General features: G+C 38.2%; 1 protein-coding gene across 10 annotated transcripts in view; it reads right to left on the reverse strand.

Moving 5' to 3' along the window:
* Positions 1 to 13600, reverse strand: part of ARHGAP32 (Rho GTPase activating protein 32) — a 419500-nt gene that overhangs the window by 134989 nt on the left and 270911 nt on the right. For all 10 annotated transcript variants that reach the window (XM_072611576.1, XM_072611573.1, XM_072611577.1 and 7 more), the window contains 2 exons: positions 8565 to 8687; positions 7058 to 7135 (listed from right to left, as the gene is read on the reverse strand). In XM_072611576.1, the coding sequence (XP_072467677.1) occupies positions 7058 to 7135; positions 8565 to 8687 (201 nt within the window). The remainder of the gene's footprint in view (positions 1 to 7057; positions 7136 to 8564; positions 8688 to 13600) is intronic.

Here is a 13600-nt window from a genome sequence, read left to right on the forward strand (position 1 = left end):
TTAAATAGCAAGCAATAAAAATAGATACAGATGTCATGCTTTCTTAGCAGTCTGGCCATGGTTCTTCCAGAATGAGTTACCAACAATGTACAGGATCAGTAATCAAGAGACGGATAATATATATTTTAAAGTCTTGAATTCCGCTGGAAATTTGACCTTATCATTCCTAAGACTTGTGCCTGAGCTTATGAACTTCCAAAGATATCTACTATTACCACATTAACTATACATTAACATTCAGTGACTGATAAATCTTTATACTGGTGTCTCAATTATAAAACACATACCAGAGTGGCTGTCATCCATAACCAAATTCTAATTACCTACATATGGCTTATGCTCCTATAAGATGTGGGCATAAAACATTTTCATCCTACTTTGACATTTCCTTTGTCATCACCAAAAAAATATTCTTAACTGTCTCTTATCACCATTAATTAAGGACTTATGCTTAGGTATGTATCAATATGTCAAAGATCTATGATTTCTTCATTGTGAAAAATCCTAGAATTGCATATTTCAATTGTACTATTATTAAAATCTTGGAAATTTACCTGAGGCTGAGAGAGGTAAAAAGCTTGCCACCGGCCAGAGAGCTAGTTCAGTCAATCAGTTGTTCAATATACATTGATTACCTACTATATGCCAGACACTGTTAAAAGTGTTGGAGATACAAAGGAAGGTAAAAGGTTCTCCGGAAGCTCACAATCTAATTAAGAAGACACCAGGCAAATAAATACGTATAAACAAACTATATATAAAGGATAAATTGGAAATAATGAACCAAGGGAAGGTACCAGAATTGAGAGGGATTATGACAGTTATGTTTTGTAAAGTAGATTAGAAGGGAGTTAAAGGAAGCCAGTAAATCCAGGATGCTGAGATGAGGAAAGAGAAAATTCCAAGAATGGGAAGTAAAAATACCAGTAAAAATACCTGAGTTTGCACATGAAGTTTCTTGTTCAAGGAACAATGAATAAGTCAATGTTACTAGACTTTAGAGTGTGTCAAGGGATGGAATGTCTAAGAAGAAAAGAAAGGTGAGCATGGAGAGTTAAATTATAAAGGGCTCTGAATGCCAAACAGAATTTTATAATTGATCCTGGAAGTAATAGGGAGTCATGGAACAGGCTGTGACACAGTTAGACCTGTGCTTTAGGAAGATCACTCTGGCAGCTTAGGGCAGAGCAGACTAGAGACAGAAGAGATTTGTAGTAGGCAGAACAACCAATGGGCTATAGGAAAAGTCCAAGCATGAAATGAAAAGAGTCTGCAGAAGGGTCATGGCAGTATAAGAGGAGAGAAAGGGGAGTATATGAGAGATAGTGCAAAGGTAAAATCAACTGACCTTGGCAACAGACTGACTATGCAAGACGAGAGATAGTGAGGAATCAAGGTTAACACCTGGTTTGGAAGCCTGAAGGACAGGGAAGATGGTAGTGCTCTCAAGAGAAACACCAAAATTTGGTAGAGAAGAAGATTTGGAGAAGAAAAGTGAGAACAGTTTCAAATATGATGAGTTTAATATTTTTAAATTTTAATTTTAGTATTTTTTATGGGACATCCAGTTTGGGCTACCAAATAGGTTAGAGATGTAAGGCTGGAGGTCGTCATAGAGGTTAGTTAGGGCTGGATAAGTACATTTGAGAATGTCAGTGGGCACAGGGATGGTAATTAAATCCATGAGAGTTAGTGAGATTACCAAGTGAAATTGTAGAGAGGGAAAAGAGAGGAGAGCCTAAGATAATCCCTGTGGGACATCCATCATTAGCGAGTATGAAACACAAAGATCCAGCACTGGGAAGCAGCAGTCAGATAGGTGGAAAGAAAACCAGGAGAGAGAAGTGTCATGAAAACCTAAAGAAAAGAGTATCAAGGAGAAGAGGGTAGCAGTGTCAAAGGCTGCAAGAGAAGTCAAAAAGCATGACAACTGAAACAGTACATCTGATCTGGTAGTTCATAAAGCATAAGTAACTTTGGAGAGAACAGTTTTGTTAGAATGATGCACTTGGAGGATAGATTATAGAGTTATGAAGAAAGTAAAAGGAAACTGAGATGCCTCTTGTAGAAATCATTTTCAAGGAGTTTAGCCATTCCTTCCTTACCATTCCAGGGATGGATGGATCATGTGAGAGGTTTTTGATGGGGATACATTTATAAGCAATAGGGAAACAGTCAGTAGATAAGGAGAAAGTAAAGAGAAAGTGGGGGTAATAGAAGGGCCAATCTGTTGGAGGAGAAGATGGGATAAAATGGGATCACTCCTGCATGTAGAAGGTTTAGCCTTGGCAAGGAGAAGAATCATCTTTTCATAGTAAACTGATATGAAAGGGGAAGAGATAGAGACAGAGAGCATATGGGTAATGAGATGAAGAGGAGGAAAAAAGAGGCCTTCTTGGCACATGGCTTCAATACTTTTAGTAAAATAGGAGACAAGGTTCTCAGCTGAGAGGGTGGGGGAAAGGGAATCATAAGAGATTTGAGGAGTGAAGAAAAAATTTGAAAGAGCCACTGTGGAGAGTGAGATAGTGTGTTGACAAAGGAGATGTAGGATTGTCCCAGTATCAGTGAAGGTTCAGTTGAAATGATATAATATAGATCTGTAGCAGACCCAGTCAGAAGAGTTGCACAAGGTTCTCCACTTTCATTCAGCAATTCATGTATAGCAGTGAAAGCAACAGATGATAGCAGTGATCCAAAGCTGAAGTTTGGCAGGATATAATCAGCAATGTGACAAGGGGCACAGGGACACAAAAGAAGAGGACAGTGTTAAACTAAACTAGTTCACGAAGGAGTCAGAATAGGGAAAGGAGAGTGATTAGTATAGGGGTAACAGACTTGAGAGAGAAGTGAGGGTTTGAGGAATCAGAGGTCATGATATGGAAGAAGAGTATGATTTAGCATGGGAAAAGAGAGAGAAGTGAAAAGCCAATAGACCACAATCAGGGAATTTCAGAATTTCTGAGCATGATGGTGGTGTGTTTGTGAGTGATGAAAAGATCCAGAGTATAAAGCTGAGGTGGCATGGAGAAATAGGTCATGGGAAATTGATAAAATTAGTAAACTGCAAGGTTAGGATGTCTGAAAGAGTATCAATATGTATTTGGAAGTCCTCCAGGATAAGGTGAGAGTTGAATAAAGGAGAGTAAGATTTTAAGTTAGTCAATGAACTCACTGAGAAAGAAGGGTAGTGTCTGTTTGTTGGTAGACAAAAGGTTACAACAATTTTGATTGAGTGATAGATATAGACTGAATGAACCTCAAAGGAAGAAAGTTTACTGAGAGATGTTGGTAGAGGGAGAACCTGGTAGCAGAAATGGGGAACAAGTAATATTCCAATTCCCCTACCTCAACCAATGAATCCAGGAGGAAGGAGTGTAAATGCAGCCAGTGCTGAGAAAGAGTTGCCAGGGATACTATGTTATTAGCAGGGAAGCTTGTCTCAGTGACTGCCAGAAGATGGAAGGTGTGAGAAAGGAAAGGATTTAAGATGAAAGCAAGTTTGTCACCTATGGAGAAGGTATTCTTGAAAGTACTGTGGAGTAAGTGAGTAGCTTTGGAGTGGGATATGGAGGTAGCAGGTGGTGTTGAGGTGACAAGTTGTTGCTGTTGTTGTTGTGTTTGTTCTTCGTTCTCAAAGAGGAGCATGGCATCAAGATGATGACATGACCTGCAGTTGACTTTGATTTGCATGAGACGGGGAATGAGATGGGGAAGAGGACATGAATGATGGCTGAGGGGGTTCAGAATTACTGGATGGGGAAGGTATGACTGGAGGAGGGGTTTGCTCACCATTAAGGGAAGATTTTAGATGGATTTTCAATATCCACAGGGCTTTTTTTTTAAATGGATGGCCTTCTCTGTTAAAAAAAAAATAATAAATGGAGAAATGCTGAATTTCAGAGAAGTAATGTGGATAAAGGGCCATTACTAAGCAGGGATAACTGGATTAAAGTCTTGTCTCTAGGTTTGTGACCATGAGCATGTCATTTAACTTAGTAACTTTTCAAGACTATGCTAAAGCAAAGTTACAGATGTTTATTATGTTAAAGGAATCTCCATATCGGAAATTCTCTACACATATGAAAACACAAGTTGGGATCCCCCCACAAAGTTCAAATTCAACAATATAATCAGAATAGTTATAACTGATAGTTTTATATTATAAACAAGTAAATTTATATTAATTTGTGATTAAGACACAACAAGCCATAGGCAATATAATGGGGTTTCACAGGGTTTTCAGAGGATCTTCCACTGATATTTTCATAAAGATCTTATTAAACTGTTATGTCAAATGGTACTATGGGCTGGGGGGTAGGTTCTTGTGCCAAATTAAAAAAAAAATCCCTCTACACACCAGTTTTTAAATTGCAAATTTGTGTCTCTGAAGTAATGCTTATTAATAATGTCACAACATGGTGATTAGAAATAACAAGACCTAAGTAGCCTTACTATTATTCTGAAAATTGTATATATAAGTATTTAGGCTATATCAAATAGCAAAAATGCCTTTTTATGTTTCTAAACAAAACAAAAGAACAAGAACAAAAAAAACCCAACAAAACTAAATCAGCCTTCCTGACTTGGATCTCAATCCTGAGACTGGGCCCTGAAATGGATCTCAAAAAGGAAAGTGTACTCACATTAATGTTAATGAAAACTATTAACTAAGGGAGAGAAGGAAAACCACGTGTGTTAATTTATTCCTCAGTAACAAGGAATCACAAGTGTATCCACCTTTATGATTCGTAAGATGAAAAGAATTAAATATGAATGTACTTCAAGACATGCTTGCACAGTATTAATATAACATAATATTCCAGGTTAATTCATCTTCTAAGAGCAAAGCTTCTTTTAACAAAATTTCTGGAAGTGGATAGGGTGGGCTGAAATTCTAATCTTGTCAATATGAATCTATGGTAGCAGTAGGAGTTAAGAAGGAGGATGGAGAGGCCTTTCAAGTATAACAGGGTATAAGCCTAGCTCTCATGGACTTTGGCAAAACATTCGACATTATGATACAAAGATGTGGGATGTATAATAATACAGTTATGAACTGGATGAATGACCAAACCCAAAGAAGAGTTTTCAATGAATATCAACATGGAGATAAGACTCCAGTGACTGCCAGAGGAATCTGTTCTAGGCCTACTGCTATTCATTATTATCATCAATGACTTAAATAAAGACGTTACCCAATTGACATATGACACAAAGCTGAGGATGATAGTGAACATGTTGTTGTTGCTGCTGCTTGGCCTTCATTCTCAAAGACAACCATGACATCAGGGAGGTGATGCCAGGACATGCAAGTGAACTGAATTTTAGTGAGAGAGGGCTGTGCAAAGTCGCCAGTCTCACTTTCTCCTCTGAAGCCATACTGAACATATTAGGTGACAATCAGAATCATAAAAGATCCAGAATGGTGAGATGAATCTAACAAGTTAAAGTTTAATAGGAATAAGTGTAAAAGACCTTTTAACATCTCCCTTTAAAAACTGTAATACTTTAAATAAAGCATGCCTTCTGCTAAGACAAAGATGTGCAGCTAAATGGGCAGGACACTACATTAATACATTAGCACATATATCCTGGACAGGCACTACAGATACGCTGAGGTGGACCCAGAATTGAACAGGACGAAGAGACTGAACAACAGCACAGTGCTTTCAACGATTCCAATTTGATCCTGGACACAAAAAATGTATTTTTAAAAAGCCAGCAATATTCTCTTGGTAATGCTATATGGTTGTAAATTATAATCTCCAAGGTATAAAATTGTGAGTGTCCCAAAGAGCAAAGGAGAAATGTACAGTGGGAAAATGTAGACTATAGAATATTGCCAATGATAACCTCTACACATGGAGTAGTGTAAAAAACTGGGGAAACATTTAATTTGAAAAGTAAATAGGCTACTCATATAGCAAGAGTGAAAGATAACAGATGGACAACTGAGTATTGCACTGGTACTCAAGAAATGTTGAAAGATCAAAAAGAAAACCTCTAATGCAAAGTATCAATCTTTTGTGCAGGATTTAAAGGAACATGGAAAAGAATAACACAGGGCAAGGTAACTATGGTTTGAACCTTTGGAGGTGGTGCCCATATTGATGAGATCTTGAATCCACTGAAGTATTTAAGGAGACTGAGGAGGACACAATAGTTAACTTTAAATGTTTGAAAATTATCAAGCAGAAAGGAATTTAGACTTGTTCTTGGCTTCTGAATGCAGAACAAAGGACATATTTGAGTTTACAGAATGTTAGGCGTGTACTCAGGAAAATTTGGGTTTGAATCCTGTCTTAGAAAATTAGTAGCTACCTGACAATCTGGGCAAGTTACTTAATCTCCCTGGGTCTTAGTTTTCTCATCTGTCAAATTAAGGAGTTGGGTTTAATGACTTTAACATCTTTTCCATCTTGGAATTTAGGTTCCTGTATTATATTCTAAGAAAGGTAGATCTGGGCTGAATGTAAGGCAAGTTGATAACACTAAAAGCTTTCCAGAAGTGTAAATGGCTGCCGTGGGACATAGCGAGTTCATTCTCTGAAGTTTTAAAATGATAGACTGATGTCCATTTTTATGAAATGTTGAATGAGATGGCCACCTCTAAAGTTTCTTCCAATGCAAAGTCTGTGATGCTGTTTTTAACCACACCACACTCTTAGCTAGGGTTTAAACAGTCAAGTGAGGTGGGGTATAGGCGAACTGCATTTGAACTGTATACAGTCCCTTCATAACTAGACAGGGAACATAAAATCAAGATGGACTGTAAGGGACAAGATGTCAGAGCTTGCCTCTCTTAGAAAAAGTAGAAGGTAAGAGTACCCTAGTATGGATTTCAAGTCCTGGATTACATATGTCTCTGTATCTTCTATATTATTTCTACCTATAGCTAAGAAAATTTCAGATACCAAAGCATGTTGTTTGAAGATATCTGATTTGCTAATAGAAGCGCATTATAGTACAAAATGTTATGGTAGTGATTTATCTCCACCCCCTCCTTCTCAAGAACTTTAAAGAAGAAATTTTTCCTGAACTTTCCAACACCTACCTGAAATCCATGCTTTCCTCTCCACCATGTGCTCAATACTTTTGGTGGCATGTCAATAACTGATACAATGTCTCCCACCTATGAAATAAAAATTGAAGGAAATCAAATGCATAACTACTGCTGTGGTTAGAATTTGAACCTAAGCATTTGAATGAAGAAAAGTATCATTTCCCTGCTCTGATTACTATCCTTTAAAGAAAATCTCCCTTTAAAGGATACCAAAACTTACTGGAGTTCTGTTTCCTACAAAATGCATCTTTGTACTGGCTGCATAAAAAGACGTCAACAATTGGCTAAATGGGCTGAAAGAATTTTACTCAAGTTTTGCATTGATCAAGTGATCATAGAAGGTCATATTCAAGAGTTACTCTGAATTTTAGATTTTGTCCCTGGCATAGAGTCATCTTTTGTTTTCAATATGGTTCAAGCAAAGTGACAAGTAAGGTACCAAGATCAGATTTATTTTTGCTAATAGCACTTTAACAATTTACATTCAGATGATGTTTGGGGTTACTAACTGTTTACACACATATCTTGTTTAATCACCGTAACTATCCCAATTTTGAAGATAAGGAAAATGACTTCTTAAGGGCCCCACACCTAGTAAGGTGGAGCCAGGACTTCTGACTCCAAATCAGTGCTCTTTTCAAGTGATTAACTTGTAAATTCAGCACTAAATATTTAATTTTTCAACATGAAGAGACCCCTACTGGCCAACCAATCAGTAAACCAAGTATAATATACTATTATTTATTTCTTCTTTAAGTTGATAGTTCAAAATATTGAAACAGTTGACTTGCCCCAATAATGAATAATAACAGAATTTACTTCAAGTTTTACACTGATATAAAAGTTTACAATTCCACATCTTTACATTTATTTTTAATAGCATGTCATTTATTGATTAAAAATCAAAAGTAAATTTATTCCATGATAAAAACAACACAGTTAAATAATAGTCTGAAATACTAAAACTAATAACCATAAATTCATAGATTTAGGGCTAAAGGAGACATTGAAAGTCTAGTTTGATCATCTCATTTTACAAATCACCTTAATTTTACAAATGAAGACCAAAAAGATTAAAAGACTTTCCCAAGGTCATATAGATATCAAGTGACAGAGCCAGAATTTAAATTAACATATTTGTGTGTCTACACACACACACACCCCTATCTCTGTAAATATATATGTATCTATAAACATATAGATACATATATGTTTTATATATAGACACAGATTAGAATCATTTTTGACTTATTCATAACTGAAGGGAAAAACACACTTGCTAACATTCTTGGAATTTTTATAATACAAGTTTTGTCTCCATCCGGCTCTAAAATGGGGGGGTTAAATTGTACAAAGTGAAAGTTCAGATTATTTCACCCAAAAATTAAGTCACAACCAAAGGATCAAAATAATTGTCATTAACATCAAGCAATGAAAAAATTAATATTTCCTACTTCAGTATTTGAGAATTTCACTTGCTTCCATATTCAATTATTACCTCTAAAGACAATTCATCAGGAGCACGAGCAGTATATCTCTTGATAACATGGGCTGCACCAACAGCAGGTGTGTTAATTGAAGATTCTTCATGAACTAACAGGTGATTTCCTTTGTTATCAATCTGTTTAAGAAAAGACAGCAAAATACCCTATGAGGTAATTAAGGGAATGCGAAATTTTGTTTATATCTAGTGGACTCTCTAAGCTGATTCAGAGAGAACATAGCTCAAAAGCCTTGAAGAAAAAAATTGATAAGAATAATAACAGATACTAAATATATCAATGAATGCAAGAGTTAGAAGTGAATAAAGCTTCAAACAATAAAATTAAGGTCAAATATACCATGATTTTGTGAGATGATTAAATTGTAAAAATAACTATGTTTTTATATTTAGTGGTAGAAACATTGTAAATCCTAAATGTATGTTGATTAGTTGCTTAATCTTTTGTATTTTTAAAATTTCTTGAGTTCCTAAGTTAGCCAAAATAATAAGCTATAACTACTTTTCCATGGTCTCAATTTAAAGCAATATATGTCAAGGCAATCAACATTCCTTATGACTAGTGGCCTATATTAAAATATTTACTATGTTTCTGTCATCTACCAATCAATCAGTTAGCAAACATTCACTAAATACTTATCTACGCACTGTACTAAGCACTAAGAGAAGGTACAAAGTAAAAAATTAAATACTCACCTGTGCATGATTATTAACTATAGAAAATACTGACCCCATACTACAAATTTTAAGCAAACTTTTTTTTAAGAAATTACTTATTGTGGGGCGGAGCCAAGATGGCGGAGTAGAAACACACAAATACGCTAGCTCTGAACCCACAGCCCATGAAATATCTGTAGTAAAGAGTCGCCAATAAATTCAGGAGCAGGAGAAGCCACATAATAGTGGAGCGAAGGAGATTTCTGTTCCAGAGGGATCTGCAAACCTCTCGCAAAAGGTCCGGCTCGCTGCGGACGCGAAGCCCAGCCCAGCCCTGCCGAGGCCCCGGCACCAAGAGGAGAAGATCCAAGATAACTTCAGGGACTGGATATACAGCGGCCGCGCAGGTCCCTCCACCCACAGGTGACAGGGGTAGGTGAGAAGGTCTCTTTGGTGGGTCGAGAGGGGAGTGGGGTGCCCCCATACTCAGGCCCCCTCGGGAGGCAACAGTGGAGGCAGGAGCAGACCAAGGCTCCCCAAGCAGGCAGGAGCCCGGATCCATTGTTGAAGGTCTCCACATAAACCCCCTGAGGGAACTGAGCCCGTGAGGCAGCCCTGCCCCAACCTGAGCACCTGAACATAATCTCACACTGAACAGCAGCCCTGCCCCCACCCAAAGCACTGAGGCTGGGAAGCAGCATTTGAGCCTGAGACCCCAAGTGCTGGCTGGGAGGATCCGGAGGCGAGGTGGGTGTGAGGAGAATATTCAGAGCTCAAGTCACTGGCTGGGAAAATGCCCAGAAAAGGGAAAAAAACCAAGACTATAGAAGGTTACTTTCTTGGTGAGCAGGTTTCTCCTCCCCTCCCTTCTGATGAGGAAGAGCGGTGCTCACCATCAGGGGAAGACACAGAAGTCAGTGCTTCTACATCCCAGCCCACTCAATGGGATCGGTTCTGGGAAAAGGTCTTAAAGAGCCCAAACAATTTTCAAAATCATGATAATGATCAGGAAAAACTGGGAAGAGCAATAAAAGACTTGCAAGCAAAGTATGAACAACAAATCAGCACCCTGCTAAAGGAGACCCAAAAAAATGTGGAAGAAAATAACACCCTGAAAAATAGGCTAACTCAATTGGCAAAGGAGGTTCAAGAAGCCAATGAGGAGAAGAATGCTTTCAAAAGCAGAATTAGCCAAATGGAAAAGGAGATTCAAAAGCTCACTGAAGGAAATAGTTCTTTCAAAATTAGAATGGAACAGATGGAGGCTAATGACTTGATGAGAAACCAAGAAATCACAAAACAAAACCAAAAGAATGAAAAAATGGAAGATCATGTGAAATATCTCATTGGAAAAACAACTGACCTGGAGAATAGATCCAGGAGAGACAATTTAAAAATTATGGGCCTACTTGAAAGCCATGATCAAAAAAAGAGCCTAGACATCATCTTTCATGAAATTATCAAGGAAAACTGCCCTGAGATTCTAGAACCAGAAGGCAAAATAAATATTGAAAGAATCCACCGATCACCACCTGAAAAAGATCCAAAAAGAGAAACTCCTAGGAATATTGTGGCCAAATTCCAGAATTCCCAGGTCAAGGAGAAAATATTGCAAGCAGCTAGAAAGAAACAATTCAGGTACTGTGGAAATACAATCAGGATAACACAAGATCCAGCAGCTTCTACATTAAGGGATCGAAGGGCATGGAATAGGATATTCCAGAAGTCAAAGGAATTAGGACTAAAACCAAGAATCACCTACCCAGCAAAACTGAGTATAATACTTCAGGGGAAAAATTGGTTTTTCAATGAAATAGAGGACTTTCAAGCATTCTTGATGAAAAGACCAGAGCTGAAAAGAAAATCTGACTTTCAAACACAAGAATGAAGAGAAGCATGAAAAGGTAAACAGCAAAGAGAAGTCATAAGGGACTTATAAAAGTTGAACTGTTTACATCCCTACATGGAAAGACAATATTAGTAACTCTTGAAACTATTCAGTATCTGGGTACTTGGTGGGATTACACACACACACATGCACACACTCATAGAGACAGAGTGCGCAGAGTGAATTGAATAGGATGGGATCATATCTTAAAAAAAAAAAAATGAAATCAAGCAGTGAAAGAGAAATATATGGGAGGAGAAAGGGAGAAATGGAATGGGGCAAATTATCTCTCATAAAAGAGGCAAGCAAAAGATTTTTTTTAGTTTGGGGAAAAAGAGGGGAGGGGAGAGAAAAACATGAAGTTTACTCTCATCACAATCCACTAAAGGAAGGAATAAAATGCACACTCATTTTGGTATGAAAACCTATCTTACAATACAGGAAGGTGGGGGACAAGGAGATAAACAGGGTGGGGGGGACGATGGAAAGGAGGGCATGGGGAGGAGGGTACAATTTGAGGTCGACACTCACAGGGAGGGACAGGATCAAAAGAGAGAATAGAAGTAATTGGAACCAGGATAGGAAGGAGGGAAATATAGTTAGTCTTACATAACACGACTATTATGGAAGTCATTTGCAAAACTACACAGATTTGGCCTATATTGAATTGCTTGCCTTCCAAAGGGAGGGGGTGGGGAGGGAGGGAGGAAAAGAAGTTGCAACTCAAAGTTTTAGGAATAACTGTCAAGTACTGTTCTTGCCGCTAGGAATTAAGAAATACAGGTAAAGGGGTATAGAAAGTTCTTTGGCCCAACAGGACAGAGGAGAGGATGGAGACAAGGGCAGAGAGGAATGATGGAGAAAAGAGCGGAGTGGAGATGGGGGCAATTAGAATGCTCAGTGTTTTGGGGTGGGGGGAGGGGACAAGGGGGGAGAAAATTTGGAGCCCAAAAATTCTGTGAAAATGAATGTTAAAAGTGAAATAAATAAAAAAAAATTTAAAAAAAATAGAAATTACTTATTGTGAAGGAGCAGAGCAAAGATGGCAGAGTAAAAACACACAAAAGTCAATGAGAGGGTTTTTTCAGCTGGTTGAGAAGAAAGCAGGGTTTTCCCATAGCTTGGGCCTCAGGCAGCTGGCAGCACCAGAGGCCTCATTGGGCAGCAGCAGCTCCCACAGCAGCTCCCACAGCAGCCTGCATCCATTGCTGGATTGTAAAACCCCTGGGGGCACTGAGCAGCTGATCCTTACCTCAGCCCTGTGTGGCAGCCCTGCCCCCACCTAATGCTCCTGGAGGAATTGAGCAGCTTATCTGAATCTTGGCCTCCAGTGCTGCCTTGGTGGAACTGGAGGCCAGGTGGTTGTGGAGAAGAAACTCACAGATTCTGGGCACAAAAGTTTCTGGTTGCTCCCAAACCAGTGTACACGCTTAACTGTGTCACCTTGGAGGAACTGAGATCTTAAAGATCCACAGAGTATACCCTACTCTTGCAAAGGACCCAAAAGTCAAGTAACTGGTTGGGAATGCCCAAAAAAGGGAAAAAAAATAAAACTATAGAAGATTACTTCCTTGGTGAACAGATATCTTCTTCCATCCTTTCAGATGAGGAAGAACAATGCTTACTATCAGGGAAAGACATAAAAGTCAAAGCTTCTTATCCCAAACATGCAAAATAAAGATTCAATGGTCCCAGGCCATGGAAGAGCTCAAAAAGGATTGTGAAAATCAAGTAAGACAAGTGGAGGAAAAACTGGGAAGAGAAATGAGAGAGATGAAAGAAAAGCATGAAAAGCAGGTCAACACCTTGCTAAAGAAGACCCAAAAAAATGCTGAAGAAAATAACACCCTGAAAAATAGGCTAACTCAATTGGCAAAAGAGGTTCAAAAAGCCAATGAGGAGAAGAATGCTTTCAAAAGCAGAATTAGCCAAATGGAAAAGGAGGTTCAAAAGCTCACTGAAGAAAATAGTTCTTTCAAAATTAGAATAGAACAGATGGAGGCTAATGACTTTATGAGAAACCAAGAAATCACAGAACAAAACCAAAAGAATGAAAAAATGGAAGATCATGTGAAATATCTCATTGGAAAAACAACTGACCTGGAAAATAGATCCAGGAGAGACAATTTAAAAATTATGGGACTACCTGAAAACCATGATCACAAAAAAGAGCCTAGACATCATCTTTCATGAAATTATCAAGGAAAACTGCCCTGATATTCTAGAACCAGAGGGCAAAATAAGTCTTCAAGGAATCCACCAATCACCAACTGAAAGAGATCCCAAAAGAGAAACTCCTAGGAACATTGTGGCCAAATTCCAGAGTTCCCTGGTCAAGGAGAAAATATTGCAAGCAGCTAGAAAGAAACAATTCAAGTATTGTGGAAATACAATCAGGATAACAAAAGATCTAGCAGCTTCTACATCAAGGGATCAAAGGGCTTGGAATAGGATATTCCAGAAGTCAAAGGAACTAGGACTAAAACCA

This window comes from Notamacropus eugenii, chromosome 5 (assembly GCF_028372415.1).
Source record: "Notamacropus eugenii isolate mMacEug1 chromosome 5, mMacEug1.pri_v2, whole genome shotgun sequence".
Classification (NCBI taxonomy): domain Eukaryota; kingdom Metazoa; phylum Chordata; class Mammalia; order Diprotodontia; family Macropodidae; genus Notamacropus; species Notamacropus eugenii.